Source organism: Nyctibius grandis, chromosome 3 (assembly GCF_013368605.1).
Source record: "Nyctibius grandis isolate bNycGra1 chromosome 3, bNycGra1.pri, whole genome shotgun sequence".
Classification (NCBI taxonomy): Eukaryota; Metazoa; Chordata; class Aves; order Nyctibiiformes; family Nyctibiidae; genus Nyctibius; species Nyctibius grandis.
The window spans coordinates 66,984,916-67,008,888 of NC_090660.1; the positions used below are offsets into that span (position 1 = coordinate 66,984,916).

At 36.5% G+C, this 23,973-nt stretch overlaps 1 protein-coding gene across 1 annotated transcript in view; it reads left to right on the top strand.

Moving 5' to 3' along the window:
* The window catches only part of SNTG1 (syntrophin gamma 1), a 418,769-nt gene that overhangs the window by 324,976 nt on the left and 69,820 nt on the right, over positions 1-23,973 (top strand). Inside the window, exon 14 of the mRNA XM_068396528.1 lies at positions 14,251-14,289. Coding sequence (XP_068252629.1) covers positions 14,251-14,289 — 39 coding nt within the window. The remainder of the gene's footprint in view (positions 1-14,250; positions 14,290-23,973) is intronic.

The following is a 23,973-nucleotide window of genomic DNA, read 5'->3' on the forward strand; positions in this document are numbered from 1 at the left end:
CAAACATCATCTTTAAATTTACTTGTAGTATCCTCAGAGCTTGTCTTAGTCATTCTTAATGCCAAGACATTAGTAATTCATGAGAGGTTGGGGAAAATTCTGTTGATTCTTGATTGTTCAAAATTCTTCCTCTTTAAGGATTACAAGGTCATATCCAAGGCAAGGAAAATATACCATCTATTACTACTGTGTTGATTTAACATTATTGTTATCAATATTGAAATAGTTCTCAAATGTAGTTCAGTATTTAAAACACTTCTAAAAAAAAAAAATAAGTCTGAGCTTGAAAATTAATTGGTTTCTCCAAAAAACTGAACCCTACCCTTTTTGGTACTTTGACATATTTTACCCCTTGGCCTGCCTTTCAGCCATGGTCACACAGATACACAGCTCTTTACACTTGTATATGACCATATTGCTCAGTATTTGAGCATTCTTTTTCAGAAATACCAGAAGATACTTGAGAAAAGCTGTATTTATGAGGACTTTTGCTTAGTATTTTATAATGAATTCTTAGTTATGAGATGAAATTGGAGACACCTAGAAGCAACTGCATTCTTTAGAAGGGAGCTAAATCCAAGACTTTTCAAGCTGATGGCTCAGCAGCTTGTAAAGAGAAAGGTTAAAGAGACTCTGATCTTTTCTACTGAAGGCAAGTCAGAAGCTATATTGCAAAAGAGTTTCTCAGTGAAAACCAACTCAGAGTATAACTGAATACAGTGCTAGAGTGAGTCTGTGATTAATCTGAATACAGAGTACAGTGAGCCCCATTGTGTATAAGGAGGAGGGACTAGAAGTATTTTACAAAGTATGAGGACATGACCTTTAAATATAAAAGTACTATAAAGTAATTTTTTGGTGTTTCAAGTGAAATTTAAAACTATTAGTTATACAGATGAATGATGAGCTTTCAGCAGAAACAGGTACTGAAAAACTGAGGTTTTTATACCTATCTCACAGTGACATATGAAAAGATTTAATTATTTTTTTAATATCAGATTTAGCAATTGTGTTAATACCTAGTTCATTATCATGCAAACCTAATGTCTCAACAGCTATTTCATATTATGTCAACCAAATTATTTAAGTAATGTAGTACCAGGTGGTTTTTTTTAGCTTACACACAAGCAGTTTGTTATATGGTGCTGCCAGCCAAATTGTCTCATAAATATTGCTGTTCTTCCTGAGAGCTCCAAGAGACTAAAAGCATGTAATTCTTTTAGACAGAAAATGTTATATGTGACACAATACACTAAAGACTAGGTGTTCCTATAATTTTATTTTTAATCCACTCGAACTGAAGTAAACAAATTTGGGTTCATGGTGGGGTGGTGGAAGATATAATACCTGTGAAGACTACAGAAAACCTCTTTAGCTTCATTGCCTCAGGTAAAGGTATTTGTCTATGCTGCTGGCAACTGGCCAATTTATTGAACTTTGCCAGTAGGAATTAATTTAGACTGATATGCTATGGTATAAGTATTACATGTATTTTAAAAATCACTAGCTACATTTCTACAAGGCATTAGGTTTTGTCAAGAGGATTAATTGTCTCATGTGTTATATATAATTGTGTAAAATTCCTTATTTCTTTTGCCATTTTACTACCCCTTTGTCTTATTAAATGCCAGAGTGTGAACTGCAAATCTCTACCATTATCTCTACCAAAGTGAGGAGTCCTGAAATAATGCAAACCTTGGCAAACTGTGAACTCTTCATGGGCAAGGTCAGAAGCCTGCTGATAGACTGAGAGCATAGGAACAAAATAGGTTTAGCTGCAATCTTTAACAAACTGCCTCTCATTCTGTTTCAGCCAAGTCAGAGTGAAAAGACCAGGTTGGCAAGAGGGACTTAAAAGGCAAGGGGCTGTGTGACTGAGTAAAGAAGTAACTCAAAAGCTGTGCATAAGACTTTTAGGGGGAAGGAAAATGAGGAAAGTAATGAGCTTCAACAAGTATACCGTATACAGAGCAAAATGATGATAAGAATATAAATTCTGTTATGAGATATTTTTCTTCCAGCACCTACTAATGGTGCAAGTGGAAACTTTAGGTGGGAACCAAAACTATTGATGTCTTAATCCAAATCTTAAACTGAATTTGTAGGAGTTATGGTTTGCATTTCCCTTCCAAAAGAAGGCTGAGGAGGGAGGAGGATGCCTCAATTGGTGCATACCTGTTAGAGAAACCTCTTAAGAAGTAGGTAGAGAAATTACATTATAAAGATGAGTGAAATCTGGAATTGGAGGGTGTGGATAAGATAATTAGCAACAAGCCAGGAAGATCCACAACAGCACCTGCTGCGAATGAGGAAAACCTCGTTAACAACAGGTTTCTACTCGCAGGTCTTCTTTGTACGGAAATGGTCCCTTCTCAGGCAGTGATGCATTACAATGATGCTTGCAGTAACTGAAGTTTCAACCCAAATGACAGAGTGGAGAAAAAATAAAATGAAAACCTGGCAGGCTGGAAAAGCTGAGATTAATGATCACACTTCTCATGAGGAAGAGATGTATTGGTCATGAGTGACTCACTCCTGTGTGTGATGAAAAATTTGGTCTAGTGGCTGGACCTAACATTGTGGGAAGCCTTCTGTCTCCCATGAGCTTAAATCTGAGGGATGTTGCCAAAGCCATCTAGCCAAGTGACAATTAACTGGGACTAGTCATTCATGCAGGCAGGACCGATTTCAGTGTGACTGTAAGCAGATCAAAAGTGACTACAAGACTCTTGGAGGAAGGCTGAGGGGGTCAGAACTGTTGTAATGTGCTACTCAATCCTCCTGGTCATGAAGGAAAAAATGTGTCCTACAATGCTCGTATGCAGAAGCAGTGTCACCAAAGAGGGCTTTGGCTTCTTTGACAATAGCATGAACTTGCAAGGAAATACAAGGTGAAATGGAACTACTTAGTCTGAATAAAAGAATAATGTTTCAACTTTAGAAAAGCTACACAAAGAGCAGGCGGTTACTTCATTGTTTCTGTGATGGATTACATGAGAAGTAATGGGCTTAAACTGCAACCAGAAAGAGTCTGTTTTGATATAAGGAAATTTCAATGCTAAGTAGAGCTGTACTTGCTAATAGATTGACTCATAAGGCATTGAGAGTGCCATCATGGCAGGACTGTACAAATGGGTTGGACAGACAGCTTTGATCTGTTGGGTTGATTTTCAGCCATACGTTTCTATTCTTTTGTATTATCACAGAATGAATATATTCATATAAGTGCTTGCAACTGCATTCAGAAATGCTAGGATAAGACACTCTATGGCTACCATTAGAATAAAGGTTTTCCTCCATTTCTTTGGCATTCTGTGAAAACTTCTGAAAGTAAATACTATATTCTAAATATTTTATTATCTAAATGATATGTTGTAATGAAATTCTAAGTGAAAAGTAAAATCGAAATTGGAAATAACTATTTAATTTCCTTGCAAAATCAGAAATTATGAAATCTGATGTTTTAAACCAAGAGAGACATACGGATCAATTTTTAACAATTTAATAATCTGATATCTGCTGGAAGAATGACATGGAGTTGCTTATTCTGCAGTAATAACTGGTGGACAGAGGGGCTAAGAGCTGCAGACCTGTTAATCCACCATCTAAATCAGATAATCAACCATCTGATTGATTGTTTACATTTAGATAATTATTCCTATTGAAACCCATCCTTGTTAAATAACAACCTCATCACCTCAGGTGCTGTGCCACTCTAACACTAGGTACATACAGTACATATTCATTTTTTGATTTGATTTTTCCTTCATGACTTTAACTCCCTTATTAGCTGCTAATAATTACCAAAATTATAACATACTTTCCAAATGACAAAAACACTCAGCCTTGTTTTTTTCTGCATGCATATTGTCTTGTTTGTCATCATCCAAGTTTCATAACAAGCACATATATTATAACATATTAAATAACTGTCAGTCTTGCATACTACATTTACCCTTGTAAATTATATATCAGCCTTGAAAAAAATTATTCCACCTCCAAAAGAAATTCTGACTAGATCAATGACATTTCCTAATCAGATATAGCACACTTGTTTAATAAGTTTATTTTCCTCTTCAACAGTTTGTATATTCAAGCATTTCTCATAGGTGTTTGTACAGACGGATGTGTATTACTGCCATGATTTTGTGAAGGAGAGTGATCCAGGGGTTTCTTCACTGTGCTCTTACTTCAAAATCTAGTTCTTTTCTTTGCCTTAACCTTGTTCTTTTGACAAGTGCAGATATCTTGAAGCTCCAGGGTGTTAGTGTTTTGATCTAGTAATGTGTTGAGGATGTAACTGCTTCTGTTGCATTTTGTCATCTACTAAACTGGTCATTATGAACTGCTACTCCTACCATATTCCAAATTTTAAATATTATTTTGCTGTATTCTCAGTCAAACTAAACTAAAGTATAATAGCTCAAGCATACTATTTTAGACTAACTCACTCAAGTAGTGAATTTCGGAAGTTTAGGATCCCACAATAAGTCAACAGTAGTCTGTGGAAACGAATTGTAGTTTTCTAGTGCCAAGCATTATCTTCCACCTATTAAACTTGCTTCCCTGTTGTATCTTTCTTTTAGCAGTGAGTGTTTGGAAAGTTTAGAATTTCTTTTATTTAATTTAATCAGATTTTGTAGTCACTGTTGTGTAGAGGAAGGATATAGCAACAGCTAGGTAAAACTATTGAAAAACAGGATGGAATTTCAATAAAACTTTCCTTGAATATTGAGAATTCAGAGAAAAATAATAAAATATGTATTCTGGAGGCCTCTGATATCTTATAGAGTCTAGTAATTCCAGCTATAGAAGATATATAAGGTTTATATTTAAATATTTTAAATACAAATGACTTCTAGAATTCATTATTTAAAAAAGATTAGCTATGAGAATCTGGAATAGTTATATTTCAAATGGAAGACCTTGATATCTTCGAAGGAAGACTGGATTGATAGTTGCTAGGTATGCTACATGTTCCCTTGGGAATCTATGTATGTTTTCTTAACAAGAATTAAAATGGATTTGAATACCTATGAAGTATTCAGATGGATTTCCATTGCAAACTGTTTTTCTTTGGTGGATAGTAAAATTGTTTTAAATTGCAAATGAAAGAGGTACTTAAGAGAAATATATTTCACTATTTTGTGAGTAGATGTTTTACTGATTATTACCTACACCAGCTTTTTTACTCAGTGTGATTGTTACTGCAGTAATCATACTCCAATGAACAACTGCTATTATGATATAAACCACGATTATCCAGTTGCATTTCATCGTGTGAAGCAATGCTTCTTGTATCTCCTCCGGGTCTTTTTTTTTCATATTTTTTTCAATTTTTATTGTTTGTAATCTTTCTAGTAAATCTTCAGTAGAGAGACATATGTTTCTCACTTTCAGATGGGACCATAATAGCCTTTTCAGGCACTGGCTTTCAGTTGTTACCATTGTCTCTTTAATAATATGCATGTTGCTGCTACTTTTTTAATTATGGAGATTCACTGTTGTGAATCTGTGTTGTTTGTAACACAAGTGTCTTCTTTAAAGAAGCACAATAGCAATATTGTCATTAAGGTAATGTTCAAACTTAGGAATGGGTGTTAAATATTGCAGGATTAGATGAAGTCATTAATCTTTTAAGTGAACTTTTTTTTTCATTTAAGTAAAAGGAAATTTTCTCACTATACTTTCATATAATAGGTACAAAGCTGGTATTTCTTTGTAATATTCATCCGTTACTGCTGTGCTGGTAGTGTTCAATGCATCACTGAATCCTTTTGAGTGAGAAAGTGAATGAAAGAAGTTTGATGGTGTGCAGGTTTGCAATCATAGTTCAGATGGCCATTTGTCCTTTGATAGTACTCTTACATGCCATAAATTGATAATAACTCTCAATACACAAATATTTTCCTCCATACATCAGTTCAAGACCTCTTGATTTGATTTTTGGGAGGAGCATTACTGAGTCTTACTAGCCATCCTGTTCTGTCTCCAAAAGTATTTATCAAATACCTGCATGTATGGGAGCTCACCAAAACATGCAAGCTCTCTGTATACTTTGTACAACTGGCTAATACAAGGGCAGTCAGTACAAGAATTTAAAAGGAAGTTTGTAGAATTATAGGACTGCTTTCCAGATGAGACCTCAAGACTATCTCAGGCCTTTCTTCCTCTATTATATGTAGGATGCAAAGGAAAACTTTTAGTTTCCAGATGGATTAAGATGATCCACGAGAACTTTAAGTGCTAATATTGAACCAGAACAAAGATCCATCTAGTTCTGTGTCTGGCAGTAGCAAAAGTACAGTTGTATTTCCCTTTGTCTTTCCAGCCAGATTCTACCTGGGGACTTCTTCGATCAGCTGATAAGGGACTTACTGAATTATGCCTACTGTGTGTTAATTGTCCATACTTTTAAAAAGTATTTAATCTCTTTTTGTAATTTTTTTTGACTCCTGAGAGAGATTTTATAACATTTATTATATAAGTTGAAACACGTATCATCTGGTTTCTCACTTCATCTAGAAACCGTACTGAGAATGATTCAGCCTACAGGGATCTATAGGAACAGACTCTAAAATAGAGGTCATGTTTATGCTTATGCATTATTCAGTGTTTTATCAAGCCTCTCCTCTATATAAATGTTCATATATTCTGTTTTTATCCTTTCTTCCTTCAAGGAACTTGATGCTGAATTCATTCAGGCTGAGTGTATTCGCAATCCAACGCATCTAGTTTTGAGAAAAATCTGAGTTAGGCATTAAAATACTAGAAATCATGGCAGTAATCGCAATCTTTCTATCCTTTAAGCCATTTAGTTGGTAAAATGTGATCAACAGACAATAGAGAATGGCATCATCCCTGGTAGGTCGGGAAGCAGATGTAAATGTTACATTAAATATTTCCTATGCTCCCATATTTTCCAGAATGCATTGACAGATCACTTTGCATATCATAGCTTATATGGATTTTCAGCCTAAACTCTTAAGATCTGCTACAGCTTGTAAAACCAGCATCGAGAATTCCTACATTCAATCTATAGGCGGTTATACATATATTTGAATGTATTCAGCAACGTATGATGTATTTCCTGTGAACTGTTGCATACTGCTTTCAAATTTTCTGATTCCCTGCTTTTTTCAATGCACGTATACTCTTGCATAACAAAATTTCACAACCTTACCAAAACTTACCTATCACTTTGAGCAAACAAACCCTAGCAAGGGACAGAAAGTAAGACTAACCAACTAATAATTCCAAATGTTAGTTATTTACTCTTTCTTACTGATTCTTAATATAAGATTATCAGAGCATGGATTCATGATTTTTTCCGAAGTGCTCCAACTTGTAATGATCTTGCTACCTGTTTGCAATCACTTAACATTCCAATAGCATGAACTGTATTGTTGCTGTAATGCACAAGATAAAGTTAAGAACTATTTAATGAATTTACATTCTTGTCAAGCTATTATATTTTAATTAGCTGTTAATGAATGTAAATCAGCAGTTATGTAATGCAAACAATTGATGAAGATGGCTACAGAGTCTAAATTGTTTGGGGAAATCCAGATATGTGGCCAGCATAAATTAAAATAATAAAGGGTTATTTTTTAATTGGAAAATTTCTGATAAGGAAGGAGACCTGCAAAGTTACCTGACATCGACAGGCTGCAAGAAAATGATAGATCAAATCATATGTGAAAGTGTGGGAGATTCTGATCTATTGTTTAAGTCAACAAAATACTGAGCAGGAGCTTGTGCCCACTCATTCCAAATGTTGTTCTTCAGTCTTGACTGTTCCTCTAGGTACTGTGAGGGAGTGGTCTCTGTCAAGCACCCTGTGCTGACAACTAACACCTACTATATTATTGCTTCTTGCAGAGGACCAGTTGTGATACCTGAGACTCACACTGTCATTAATCATCTTTCCCAGTATCACATTAGAGCTGTGAGCCTCTCATTTGCAATACAGTTTTCAAGAAATAGGATTAAAGTAAGCATGGGACACATAGAGTTTTCAATCATATGATTGTTTCTATTGAAATTTTTAAGAATTGGAAAAACCTGGAATCAGTGCCCTTATCTCTGGATCATACTGCCCTTAAGAATTCGTAGGGTGGTGTGTGCTCACTGAAAGGCACATTTTCTCATCATCTCATGAGGATCCTGTGATTACATTGGAATAGCAAATTTCGTTAAAATAAATAGGTAGAAAAGGTCAAACAAACCCCTAATAAATAGTGATTCTGAGATTACACTTTAAGATCCTCTTATGGAAACTGAAAATAGTTATTGTAGTGCTATTTGCTGAAAGATGATCTGAAATAGTAGCTCTCAGAGGAATGGACAATTCAGTTCAGTTTCAACTGAATGTGAAAGTTTAAAACACAGTTTTTGCGAGCTTAATCATCTGCATTCCAGCAGAAGGCAACAATAATAGGGTACGAGTCACACAAAAAGATAGTAGTATGGAAGGGTATTCTCCTGGACTACAGCTTCTCTGGCATGAAGACTGTTAAATAAAATAAAATAAAATTTGAAATAAACCAACCAAACATTGCAATTGTTGTGCACACTGAAGCCAAAGCCTGCTCATCTGCTCACTCTGCTGAGGAGTGATGTGTTCCATGTTCTTCTTTGTTTCTTCTGCAGACCAGGCACAGCCATCATTGTGAAAACTATCCAACTGTGGTGGCAATATCTAGTGCACAAAATTAACTGAATTTGGCCATGGTGCATTCTTCTCTATGTCTCACTTCATATCATCTCCTTGTCCAGTGTTCTTCATGGCCATGATGTCCTAACATATTTGGCCAGCTGACATTTTGGAACATATCTAGTCATATATGTTTGTACCCTTACCACAATCAATTATGCTTCAAACCATTCTTCTGTGATAGCTTCTGCTAAAATCTATTCTTCCATTATTGGTCTTATATGAACATCACTTGCCTCTTTAGTAGTCAGATGCAACATACTGCAGAGACCTTATTTTTGATCCCTTCTTCCTCCTTTCATGTTTAGGTGATCACCAAATCCCAAACTACTTTCTCTACAGCATTCTTAGATTTTTTTTTCTAACCTACATTAATGGAAGTTGAACCAGAATAGAATTTCAGTCTTCAGCACCTGTTTTTCTGAACATGAAGTAGAAGCAGGTAGTTCTTGCTAGCTTCAGTTTAGCTTTCATAATGCTTCCTGTATCTTTGCCTTCAGAAGAGAGTTTATTTACTAGCTTCTCCTTTTGTCTCCTTTTGTGCTACTCCTGACTTCTTATCGCTCTGGATAAACACATCTTTCTAAAGAATGTTCTCAGAGCACCTACCTTTCTTTCTTCACAGAATCACAGAATCAATCAGGTTGGAAGAGACCTCAGGGATCATCAAGTTCAACCACTGCCCTGACACCACCATGTCAACTAGACCATGGCACTAAGTGCCATGTCCAGTCTTTTCTCAAACACATCCAGAGATGGTGACTCCACCACCTCCCTGGGCAGCCCGTTCTGATGTCTAATAACCCTTTCTGAAAAGAAATTCTTCCTCGTGTCCAACCTGAACCTCCCCTGACAAAGCTTGAGGCTATGTCCTCTTATCCTATCGCTAGTTGCCTGGGAGAAGAGGCCGACTCCCACTTCACTACAACCTCATTTCAGGTGGTAGACTGCAATAAGGTCACCTCTGAGCCTCCTCTTCTCCAGGCTAAACAACCCCAGCTCCCTCAGCCATTCCTCATAGGTCAGACCCTCCAGACCCTTCACCAGCTTGGTCACCCTCCTCTGGACTCGCTCCAACACCTCAACATCTTTCTTGAAGTGCGGGGCCCAGAACTGGACACAGTATTCGAGGTGCGGCCTCACCAGTGCCAAGTACAGAGGGACGATCATGTCCCTAGACCGGCTGGCTACACTATTCTTAATAGAGGCCAGGATGCCACTGGCCTTCTTGGCCACCTGGGCACACTGCTGGCTCATGTTTAGCCGGCTGTCGATTAACACCCCCAGGTCTCTTTCCACTGGGCTGCTCTCTAACCACTCTTCCCCCAGCCTGTAGCGCTGCATGGGGTTGTTGTGGCCCAAGTGTAAGACCCAGCACTTGTTCTTGTTGAACATCATGCCGTTGGTCTCAGCCCATCTATCTAACCTGTCCAGATCCCTCTGTAGGGCCTTCCTACCCTCCAGCAGATCGACACTCCCACCCAGCTTGGTGTCATCTGCAAATTTACTGAGGGTGCACTCAATCCCTACGTCTAGATCATCTATAAAGATATTGAACAGCACCGGCCCCAGAACTGAGCCCTGGGGAACACCGCTAGTGACCGGCCACCAGTTGGACTTTGCCCCATTCACCACCACTCTCTGGGCTCGGCCATCCAGCCAGTTTTTAACCCATTGAAGAGTCCACCCATCCAAGCCCCGGGCAGCCAGTTTGTCTAGGAGGATGCTGTGGGAGACAGTGTCGAATGCCTTACTGAAGTCTAGATAGACTACATCCACAGCCCTGCCCTCATCTACTAAGCGGGTCACTTTGTCATAGAAGGAGATCAGGTTGGTCGAGTAGGACCTGCCTTTCATGAATCCATGTTGGCTGGCCCCGATGCCCCGATTGTCCTGCATGTGCCGTGTAATGGCACTCAGGATGATCTGTTCCATCACCTTGCCTGGCACCGAGGTCAGGCTGACAGGCCTATAGTTCCCTGGATCATCCTTCCGGCCCTTCTTGTAGATGGGCGTTACATTTGCTAATTTCCAGTCAGCTGGAACTTCTCCAGTTAACCAGGACTGCCGGTAGATAATAGAGAGTGGTTTGGCAAGTTCATTTGCCAGTTCCTTCATTACCCTGGGATGAATCCCATCCGGGCCCATAGCCTTGTGGGTGCCCAACTGGCACAGCAGGTCACTAACTGACTCCTCCTGGATTACAGGGGGTTCACACAGCCCCCCGTCCCTAACGTCAGGCTCTGGGGGACAAGTCTCCTGAGGACAACCGGTCCTGACATTAAAGACCGAGGTAAAGAAGGCATTGAGCACCTCTGCCTTTTCCTCATCCCCTGACACTACACTACCCTCCTCATTCAGCAAGTGGTGGAGGCTCTCCTTGACCCTCCTTTTGCTGTTAATGTATTTGTAGAAACTTTTTTTTGTTATCTTTGACCGGAGCAGCCAAATCAAGCTCTAATTGAGCTTTGGCCCTTCTAATCTTCTCCTTACACGTCCTGGCAACATCCCTATAGACATCCCAAGTTACCCGACCCTTTTTCCAGAGCAAGTAGGCTCTCTTTTTTTCCTTAAGTTCTAGTCTAAGTTCTCTGTTTAACCAGGCCAGTCCTTTTCCCCGACGGCTTTTCTTCCTACACACCAGGACAGCCCGTTCCTGAATATTTAACAATTCCTTTTTAAAGCACGTCCAGCCTTCCTGGACTCCTTTGCCCTTCAGGACCGACTCCCAAGGGACTCTGTCCACCAACCTCTTAAACAGGCTAAAGTCTGCCCTCTGGAAATCTAAGGCAGAAGTTCTGCTCTTGCCCCTCCTTACTTCCCCCACTATTGAAAACTCTAACATTTCATGGTCACTACTCCCAAGACGGCCACCGACCCTCACATCTCCCACTAGTCCTTCTCTGTTCACAAAAAACAGGTCAAGCAGGGCCCCTCCTCTAGTGGGCTCATTTACCACTTGCATGAGGAAGTTGTCCTCCACACATTCTAGGAACCTCCTAGATTGCTTCCGCTCCTCCATGTTGTATTTCCAGCAGACATCCGGCAGGTTGAAGTCACCCACGAGTACAAGGGCCGGCGACCGGGCGGCTTCTGACAGCTGCTTGTAAAACGCCTCGTCTGCCTGCTCATCCTGGTTGGGTGGTCTATAACAGACTCCCACCGTAATGTCTGCCCTGCCGACCTTCCCCCAATCTTTACCCATAGAGATTCAACCTTGTCATCCTCATCATCCTCCTCAGTTTCTTACTGTAGTATCTGCCAAGGTGCTTTATTTTAAAATATTATGAGCATATATGTTTGTAGTGTATCATGTTGGTGACAGTGTATCTCATAATCTTAATGATCACTGACTTCTGCTGTCTAATTGTAGCATTTTTTTGGGTTTTTATGTAACGTCCAGTATTTATGCATGTGAATGATAAACATTTTGAGTGTTCCTAAAACTAATTACACTTAAGAATTTTTAGTTTCAGATAGATAGAACTGAATACCTGTAATACAGATTGCAAACTATAACATAATTAGAACTAATGCATTTCAAGAATTCATCACCATATTACCTGAAAGATAAACATGATTGTTTTAATTCATCAAAGTAACAACAGTTAAAACAACTATGCAACGTAGATGCTTAGATTGTACTTTAAAAAATGAGCTGGAAATTTGTGAATGAGAAAATTATGTTTGGATCGTACATTTACAAGACTCCTAATGTACTTTATTTCTGTAAAAAAATTTAATCTCTATATATGAAGTAAACAAAAATATTATCCAAGTATTTATTATGTAACTGTAACTTGCTCCAGAGATATATTTTCAGTATTTCGTTTAGAACAGTAAAATCTCTTTTTCTTGACAATGTTCTTTCATAACTTAAATTTTTCATGGTATTGGCTGTAGTCTTTGCTTAAGGAAATACACAGTTTTGACAAGGATTTTAGTAACGCCTACTAACACAAAGAGGGATTTATCATACTGGAGTATTTCATGTCAGATTTAGGAATAAATCCCAAAAGTCTTGAAATTTCTGTTTTTCTGTCAAAAACCTGTGTTTTTCATCCACTTTTTCTTTTAAGGAATCATTTAAGATAGTTCGTATCTTATAAAGTGTGGATTCATTTTATTTTAATACTTTGTGTACAGAATGTCCTAGCTCTTCTAATGCTTCCCCTTAACACTGAAGAAAGGAGGAAACTGAAGCTGGTGTACATGCAAGAAGGGAGGGTGGCAATGTTCTTCTGACACTTTTTGATTCAGGATACATTTGAAAACCAACTGAAATTGCTTGCGAGCATGTTCTTGATAGTGAGAATTATCCTTTGATAGCAAAACTGTGGGATGTCAGTGACAGACTTACAGACTTGCTCAGTATTTGCATGAAGAATGCAAAGAGGTTACCACCGCAACCGTCTGTTTTTAAAGTCTGCAAAATACAGTGCCACTTGCATCTCTGCATATAGTTGTTTAGAGATAATATTGTAAACACTGGAGGAAATTCAGTGGTGATTCTTCTTTTCTTCTAAAAAGATGTCATACCTTTGGCTGAAGCAGTGTAAATGTTACACTGTGGTTTCAGGGCTTGGTTGACTATACAATTGATTCCTGGTTGTCAATGTCTTTAATTTAAAGGTGTGTTTTGCTCATTTACCAACAGCTACAAAAACAATTGTGAAAAGTTAATGTGCGAGAGCAAAAAATAAATTCTAGGTTTTAAGTATCTGTCATGAATGCACATGGTAGGTTTACTAGGTTTGCTCAAAAGCTTTCAGGTCTTATGATTAAAATAAAAAAGAACATTTTTCTTCTTCTGATGGCAGGAATGAGTATGTTCCACACTTATTTCTCCTTGTATTGGACACTTTTGTTTTGGAAAGCTGGGAGTGTTTATTTACATGGATTCAATAATCTGCAGGGCTAAATATAAACTCGTCATGAATCAGGGATCTCAAACTGGTTTTCTCTTTTTTTTTTTACCTAGGGATATTGTTGAATGTTTTAAGAAAAAATTACTTGAACATTTATCAAAACTGATACTGCACACTTCATTTTGCACCTAGGATACAAGGGTAGAGTGAGGCATATTTCAAAGGCTATTAGAGCCCAATTTTCCATCATTCTCTAAGGAAAAGAATTTTTCTTAAAGCTTGATGACTTTGGTGGATGGCAGTAAGTTGTTATGAATTACTTATGTAGTTAAATACTCTAGTTTAAGTTATAGCTTCTAATCAGAATGAAAGCAAAAGATGTAGAGTTCAGAGAAGGAAGAAATGGCAAACATTCAGAAAATGTTTTGCATAAATTCTCCTTTCCTGTATTCGAACAGCAGAATAAACCACGCAGTGACTGCAGAAATGTCCCATTATTCACGTGAGCATGTCAAAGATTTCTGTCCCTTTACTGCAGGGGATTGTCTCTTTTTTTTTAACACACAATTTAGAAGGGAGCTCTGATGTATGTCTCTAAAATCTAATGTTTGATTTTTTTTATTCTAGTGACTGAGTATTAATCTTTTTCTTTATTCATTTTTATAGATTAAAAAAATCAACAGGAATTTTCCCATAAACCAGCAGGTAAGAAAAAGAAAATTTGGGGTTGTTGCATTTATAATTCTCATTTCAACTGTATTTAATTGTGTGATAGGTGTGCATTATTCTAGCTCAAGAATTCTTAGTAGACGTTCTTTAGAGTACCTTGCTGCCTTGAAATATTTTTTTACCCTAAAGTCAAAGGGAGCTAGAATTTTTGGTCAAGTAAGAACATGCTTAGTATTTTGAAATTAACATAAGTTTAATGCATATATTTATATATATATATGTATATATAAAAAAGTGTTCTTCAGATTGCATCTTACCCATTTCGTTATAAAAGGAGGAACGTGATTGTTATGCTTTACAGAATTAGTCAGTATTAATAAATGCCTTTCAAAAATTCTAAAAATGTATTAATTCTATGGTCCAAATGACAGTATAAAAAATTAATACTTGCCTAAGGTTATGGAGGCCAGCCGCAGATTTTGGAACAAACTGAATCATCTGACTGTCTTCAAGTTCATCCATTGGCAGTCTCATATTACTGGAAGACATTGCAATGGTTTCTTGCAAAATATATCACGAGCAGAGCTGCTGCTCTTGTCTACAGCTGCGTATCAGGTGACTGGATCCATGGAACTAAAGGATAGACCTGTGTGTCTTGAGAAATCTGTTCTTTCCACTTTTTTTTTTTAAAAAAAAAGAAGAAAACATTTACAGACAGCTTGAAGTTAAAGGCTAAAATTAGGTACGTTTTTATTTGCCCTTGATTGTCAATTCTTTGTCTGTACTACAGTTACTCAGATTTTTAGATACTTCTGTCTCGCTCTTACCTCCTGAAGTCACAGAAAGGAAGTGGTTCATCACATCCAGCAAATGAAGATAACAGTTGCATTTGGGCATTTTCAGAACAGTTTCTATAACATCAGTTGCTGGCAGTGGCAAAGAAATGCTCCTACCTCAAAAGAAGGAAAGACAAAATGCCCAGTAAATAAAAATTATTCAACTACCTCCATTTTCACTGTTATGATTTATTCTGAACTTATCTCTTTGCTTCTATTACTGTAAAAAAGACAACAAAAATACATGTAACAGATATAAAGTTCTACCAGGCTAACAATGATTCAGCAATCTCTGCTGTTTTGGAGCTCTTGGCATGTGTGGTCAGGAAGGAATTTTCTTTTTCATTAGAATTCCAGTAGAAAGCAAAAACAACTTTCTTGGCTTGAATAGCTTGTTGGGCATATTATCTGTTAGGGCGGTCTGTAATTAATACTTTCTTGTTTCATCAGCATCAATCACTATATGCCAATGGAATTACCATGACCATTTCAAGAAAGTCGGCCAAAAGATCAAATTGAAAAAAAGAGAGGCCGATTCGATGGGCAGTGAGACCTTTTCAGTCATATCGGACCTTATCATTAAATACTGGAAGAGGAAAAGGTTTATTGATCTGTTGATATCTTGAAATTTTAGGGAACATTAATTTCAAAAACAGCCTCCCTTTTGGGTTTACCTTATGTAAAGAGGGTTGCAGTTTTTTATTGTAGAAGAAGCTAGGAAATATAACCTAATTTAAGTTAAATAAGATATTTCTGAGAAGAGTCAGAAAAGACTACATAGATGTAAGTTTAATTTCTGTCTTCTGATATGCAGGAGACATTAGCATGACATGCAGGGAAGGAACAGGCCTTTTTACTTGTTACATTAACACATCATTATTTATCTGAATATTAAATTATCATCTTGACTACTTTTTTCATCTTGACATTTATTTCAAGAAAATACATTTTTGTTGAAGAGGTTGAAAAGCTAGTTTTAACTTGTTTCTGCAAGCACATCATGAACTTGAACTCTGATTGGGATTTTAGTTCTAGATTTTTTCTTCCAATATATTTTACCTAAAATGATTAATCCAAACTACAAGAAGGTTTGTTTAAGATGGAAATGCCTCTATGTCTTATTGTACACCCTATGCATCTTGTTCAATAAAAAGCTGTAATAAAACAAAGTCTGTCAGTTTCTAAGTGCCTATAAAGAAACATTTTTAAAGTCACTTTAATGAGAAACATCTATTGACTAAGAATTTTTAGAGTACTATCTTTAATCAATACAGATGGAAAAGGTTTCTGTGATCATGGGACTTTTCAATTCTCCCTCAGTGACAAAATTTCTACAGTATATTTTACATTTCTTCCCCGTATATCTAAGAGATTCATGATAAATACCAATAAATTTCAGTATTTAACCTTTTCTCTCAAATATCCTCCTTTTGCTAAATATCCAGTTACTAAGAGGATTAGTATCTCTTTCCCACTTAGATATCTAAAAGGGATGTGAAGGTTTTGATTTTACACCTTTGTCTATCTATCTAAGCAAAACTTTCTGTAGAATTTTCCATCAACAGTGGCAACATTGTAAGTTGATCTTTCAACTGCTGTCTTCATCCTATTATGCTTTAAAAAAAAAGTGACTTATTTCCACTTAGAGAGTGCCCATGGTTTTTTTTTATGAGCACTAGCAGGGTAATTGAAGGTTATTTTCACTTAGAATTTTTATATATATGTGTGCATATACATATATACATATATATAAAAATAAAATTAATATGACTATATATCTCTCTGTATATATGTGGATTTTAATTAATTGTTAAAGGTAAAAAGGCAAATGCAGTTTTCAAACTACAGTCAATGAACTAATCCAATTATAATTCCTTTATGAATATATTCTTAATTTAGAGAGGAAAATATCAGCACAGACAGATCCATTAGCATTACAATGTGGAAACAAATCAACCTACATAGGTGTGGAAGCTACTGTAACACTGACAGTGTTATCCAAATGTCTCAATGTTTGCAATAAAGGTAAAAAGAGAAGAGACAAAGTGATTAGAAAAGACTTGTTGACTACACGTAGTGTAGCAGCTTTCCTTTAAGGCAGTAATTGTGAAAGTAGGTTTGTCTGAGAAATTATTAGAAAGATAAGATACATTTATTGGAAATTAAAAGTTCAAAGATGATGAGTATTGATAAAGTGATAATTATATGGACAGCATCAGGCAATAAAAAAATCTGAGAATGGTGTTAATATGTTTAATAGTGGTGGGAAGATGATGCAAAAAGTGATGAAAGAGGACCACACAGACAAAATGTTGTTGAAGAAGATTGTGGGAGAAGAGGGAAATAAATTTCCCCCTGTCTGAGCTGACAATGATTAAAAGAACTCTTGAAGGTAGTAAAAAATTAGAAAATTGGCAACATATTTGAATCAGGTTGTCTTTTCTATTTTGGTACTATACACATGGGCTACATATGGTACCATCTAAGAGAAAACAAGCAAGCAGTTGAGAAAAAAATTTTAGATAACTTGATACTGAAATCATAATATGTATTTTAAATATGCACTAAAAATAATACTATATCATAGACAAAATTTCCATAAATCCAGAAGAAAAATGATAAAGACCTCATAGCAGGGAGACATGGAGATAGAATATTTCAGCCAGAGGCTTCCCTATTTGATCAGCTAAGATGGAAAAGGAAGCACAGACATGTTTCCTTTTCTTGGAGCTCATCAATGCTGTTCAGCTGTTACACTGAGTACAGCAAATGTCAGCTCCTGTGAGAGCCATCATTATGCAGGTTGAGTTCTGAAAGGTGGCACTGACTTCTCTGCTAACCCAAACGACAGGAAAATACACCCTACTTCAGTAAACTGTGGTTGTATATCGAGGACAAGCACTGCCCATTCCTTTTCAATTCCCGATCCTTACATTAACCACCATGAGTTTGTGAATGTGCTGAGCTCAGCTGAAAAATGACTTAACAGCACCTAGAGAAATCAGCCTTAGATAGTCTTCCTTACAAAATCTTCTGATTCTTCTCAGGATGGGAAACAAAATGTAATGCTTCCAACTAGTGGAGATTTCACTACACATTATAATCCTCATTTGCTATTTGTGTTTTATTGGCATCTGGTGTTTACTGATTGCTGTGCCAGTAAGATAAATTGGTATGCCGGGGAATTCAAGGTTTAGATCTAAATCTTAGTATGGCCTTCAGTTCACCTCCTCCTGTGCCTACGTGTACAAGTAACTACAATGTTTATTAAATTGCGGCTGGGAATGTCATAACATTCGGGTTGTACTTCGGATAACTTATTTTACTCAATGAGCTAGTGGCCAGGGAGCTGATTTTCGATTTTATTGGATTATGGTTGTGTTCACATACATGTTCACAAATGCAGTAAGGAGCTGTTTGCTTCTCTACTACACAGACAAAAGTCAAGTCTCAAGGTTTCACATGAAACAGAGATTAGAGTATCTTGGCAGAGCAGCGTATTTAAAACTTTCTTTTCCCATGCTGTATGTCTTATCTCTATTAAGATGAATTCAAAGGCTCTAACCCTCCACCTTTCATCAATGATGAATTCACAAAAAAGAATAATGTGGAAGAATGCTATAATCCTTTAAGTTGGACACTATTTCTCTTCTATCCACAGGCAGCATGAGAATTTTGAAAGACTTGACTTGTCTCTACAGAAGATAAGATATTCTTGTTAATAATTCTAATTTTCATTTTTAAGAAGAATCTTTCCCTCTAGAATTTTCCTACCTTTATGGGAAAAGAATTGGTACTTGTCCTGTTCAAAGTTAACAGTTTATAATGAGAATTATATGAGAATGAGACAATGTTTCCATCTCCACAACTGTGTTTAACTCTAGTTTTAAAAAAACATCATGGCATAATGAACTGATGCCATGTTAAGGCAAGAAACTGGGGTAAAATTGTGCGTGTTAGATTCCGCAGCTCTCAGCTGTCATGAATCCCAGTGTTTTGCAGGCATATTTGCATTCTTGTATATACAATTCTTGCATATTGTAGACGTTCACAAATATACATGGATATGCCTATTTTCTCTTGCTTTTGATATAATTTAATAAAAACAACTACATGCAGCTGTACCAGATCAGCTATGTAATATTAACTCATATTCTGGCTTAATACGCTGCTGTTCAGCTTGATTAAAGTTACATAGTTAGAAGAATCTAATTTAAAATCACTTCTGAAAATTCAACTCAGTGAGTTTGTTTAATAAAACCTTATAAACCCTGTATAAAGATGAATACATGCAAATGTCATGGTGGCTGGCTTGCCTGTCACTCAAGACAGTGTCCTTTGGTGCATATGTGTTGCATCTCTCTTACACTTAAAAAGGTGAATTGCATAGCTCAGACTAGTAGAAGATTTGTTCTAGTGATAAACATCTGCATGAAACACAACACACTCCATTTTATCTTTTTTTTTTAATTGCAGAATAATAACCTCCAAGATGACATTGCTATTCTATTCATATTTTTAAAGTGGAATGATTAAACAGGGTGTTCTGCTGAAAGGTGACATGTCCTCAAAGAAAATCAAGTCGTTACTCTAGAAGTACATTAAGGACAGTGTTTATATTCCCTTTCCTTAGATTTTTATTTTTTTAATTATTTTTTTTCTTCCTGATTTTGCATGGCTGTTGAATTAATTAATTTTCAACATGCCATTACTGCAGTTCCTCAGAGCAGCCATTTTGCAGCTCTTGACTGACAGTTATTGAACTTTCAAGGCCTATGGTACATCTGCTCTGTCACCATCTGTTGTCACAGTAAGGATTTGATCAGGTTTATTTTGAAGGAAAATCTCTAGAATGAAGCCTCTATTGTTAAATGTTTATAGAAACACACTAGAAACACACAGGGGGAGCTGAGCTCTTGCTGTTAAATTAAGCGGAAGTGCACAATAGGGTGTAAATTATGCTGTGCTAGTTCCCTGCATTGTATTGTCAGCCATCTATGGCACTCAGCATGGGTTATTGCTCCACAACATAAACCCTTGAAAGGCTTATGTTGCTTATTAATACTTTGTTGAGCTTTTTGTAAAATAAAAGGAATATCTATCTGTCGATCTATCTGTCTATATATAAAAATATGTTTGTTTGACATTAAATACTTTTCACTGAGCAGTTTCTTTAATTGTTTTAGATGCTTCTGAGGAACTCTCTATTATAAAAACTGTTCTTCCTGTAGCCAATAAAATGATTTTTCTTCCCTTTAAATTGTATCCCAGAGTAGCTTTTGAACTTCAGGACATAAAAATGTTTTAGAAGGGCAATACACACCATAGATTGTTAGAGACTTTAGGTTGAGGAAACCTACATGTTGACTTTTGAGAGGAAGGTCAGACTGCTTCCTGAAGATAGTGCATTACCTGATGAGCTAGATAACATTCATGTTGTGAGTCACTTGATGCAGTTATTGGATAGCAATGCTTTTATCCTAGGGCTGCATACCCTATAGTTCATGAGAGGATGGAAGTAATTTGGACACACGCTGGAAATTTAGGTGATAGAAAAGAGTGATTAGATCAAGTTCTTATTTAAATATCAAACTATAAGTCTCAAGCTGTGTATCAAATAATTTCTGTGTGTCTAGCAAATTTAATTTTGCCTCAAGTATAGATTTCATCCTCATTTACATATTTTTCTCTTTTATCGTCTTGTATCTTTTTTAATACTAACTCGTTAGTATAACAAGTATTAGCTAATTTTCTCTCTGCAATATTAATGTCACTCCCTGAAAATTGCTTTCAGTAAGGGCAAGTTTTGCTTGACCAGATTTAGTGACTACATCCATGTTAGATCTGTGTTCAGATTTTAGTCAATACAGGGATGAATGTACTGTGTTGTCCACTAAAGGCTTAAATAGGGAAGATGAATGAAAGGAGTCTAAATGCCTTGTTCTATTGTAGACATTTAAAATTGAGTGAAATAAACAGACATGTCCCACAACTGATGTTATTAGGTGGAATCCTAAATTGATAAACAGATAAACAAATATTACTTATTTTCTGGTTCTGGAAGAAGAGTTACTACATATTGTACTTATTTTAGTGACATTTCAAGGGTAGATTACAGAGAGGACTTAGGAATCTGCAGGGAAGTGATGTGATGCCTGGCTGTTACCCATTTGATTCCTGAACAACGGAGAACCATGGGGATAAGATCCAAAACATCCAGGGTGTAGTACTGCCTCAGGCAGCTCACAGGGACAAGTCTGATAGCTCTTCTCTCCTCGTGGCTTAGGGGTCTGAGTCAAAGCTTCATTCGTGTCAGGTTCAAAGCTCTGAATGTTTCCACAAAGACTCTTTCTAAGAAATTAATGGAAGTTCCTTCTCTAAATAAATAAATAGATAGATAGATAAATACATATACTTTACAAAAGAAGATGTTTATGCCTATTTTTGGATAACAGTCATGGCTTAAAAGTATTCAACTGGTAAGTAGACAGCTCAATCCACTGCTTTCCAGATTAAGGTGTTCTTACCAGATCTTTCACCTTGCTTTACACTCCTCTCAGGTGTGAAATCGGCTCTTTCTGATCCCACAGTTCTTGCGTGTCTTTCTGCGTAGTGTCATAGCTTCAACAGGAGCTGTATACCTCAGCTTTTAGCTTGATGTTTAGGTTAGAAGATGAAAGATACAGGTTTGACATACTGACTTAGTGAGAGCTGTAATTGCTAGATTGCTGTAATAAGGGCTTTCCTTTCAGCTGCTACTTTTTGCAACAATATGATCTTAACATTTTTTGATAAACCTGACCCTGCCTGTGTGCATCTGGGGTTCTTTCGAATCAGACCCGCCCCCCTGCCCCCAGCAGATTTAGGCACAGGAATCGTTGCTTCCTGATTTGTCATAAAGCTTTAACATGGACAAATACCTGTAGTTCTTCCCAGAAGCATAATTCTGTATCTATGATGATGTCAGACAGTGAGAAACCACTGTATTTAAATACCCATCTAAGGGATTGCTTTTGTTGCATCATTTTATCCCAATGTTCTATTTAAAGGTGTGACATAATTAAATCCTGCTTTGAGTCTCTAAACATATTTGGATCTGATATTTTGCCACTTACCCAAGAAATGGGGTATGTAACATAAATAAGACAGTGAAAGGGATACCTGCAATTTAAAAGACAGATTCTTTAGGGCAGTTGGATATTTATGATGTCTGAGACTGGAAACATAAGTAGCAAATATTAAACCAAGAAAGAGACTTTTTTTATTTGAGTAAAATAAATGCTTGCATCTTTTTCATCTGCTTTATTGTTGGCCAGGATTTTTAGCTACTGTCCAAACAGGCCAACAAAGCAGAAGGACAGGAAGCAAATTTCAGCATCCTTGTTTAGAAATAGATGCCTTGTATGAAGCGTATGTCCTGTACCTCTCTGCTCTCTGACAAGTTCCTGAAAAGCAGTAATGAAGAGAGGAAATAGGGAGAGAAATTAAGTCACCATATCCACAAAAGATATAGGTCATCTTTTTTTTGCAGTTATACTTAGAAAGATTAAGTATGGGGAAAACTTTTTTTTTCCTCTAACCTCACCTTAAATCAGGAATTGTTAATATCCATTGCTTACCGGATATGAATTTGTTCTCTCTGACCATTTTGGAATTTTCATTGGAGGCTGAGGCTAGAAATAAAAACATTGCAACGCTTTATTGTAATGTCTCTTTCATTGCATCAAGTGAGTGTAAAAGTTCCCAAGAATAACATTAATTTTAGTAGATTAGAATGAAGGTATTCAGTAAGCCTATACACACATTATTCCTTGGGGAATTGTATCATCTAAATAAATTAATTGGAATCAGTGAAGCATATACTTTAACTGTAGATCTTCTATTGAAGGAGCACATGGCACTCAAAAGGCTTAAAGAAAATATTTTTAATTACAGTTTACTTCAATAGGAGAGGTAAATAAGCATTTCATTTTTTCTCATTCACTTATTTTACAGCTATGCAGATGATTGGTGCTTCATATCATACCCTGTGAAAGTAAAAATATTTAATCTCTTGAATTCTAAGAACAGTAGCTAAACAGAATTCTGTGGACCATAGATTGTCATTGATCTTTTCCCTTTCATCACAATAATAGTTCATGGTACTGGTGTTACAGTCGCTACCTGAATTTCAGAAAATAGTTGATGCATAAAATAGTACAAAGCAATTGACAATTTATGGGTTACCTACAAATGAAGAAGGAAGAATACCCCAAGAAATATTAATCACTAAATTGTCTGAAGGAAAAATGACAATAAAATTGATGTAAAATGTTAAAAAAATGTAGTTAATTGCAAATGCAGAAACATCCCCTAGAAATTCATAATATGAGGACACTTTTTTGTTCTTTTAAAGTGTTATGTTTCCTGGTAAGGAACAGTGAGCACACACACATAGTGATCAATATCTGTTATATGTTTAGCACATTAGAGAACTTTTGCTTTCAACTTTACTATTTTGGGAAACAAAACTTATTAAGTCCATCCTATTTTATGACACGGAAAATAGAAATTTAACAGTGATAAATAGATAAAATATTCTTGGGAGCTGACAACAGAAGAATTTATTTATTTAACAATAAATGTTTTCCTTGTTGGAATATCTCTCAGTGATGCTGGGTTTAGAACCAAAAAGAGTCCACTTTTATGAAGAATGATTCTGGAAAATGGTGCGGGTCTGGAGAGGTGAAAGAGCCTGAAGCAGTAGATAGGCAATGCTCTGGCTGGGAACTTCCAACCAAGCTCCAGACAGACGTCTGGGTTCTTCATTCTTAAAAACAGATTTCTACCTGATGGCTCTGGTGGCATGTAAGTGTTGAGTGTCCAGAGGCACCCGATCCAACAG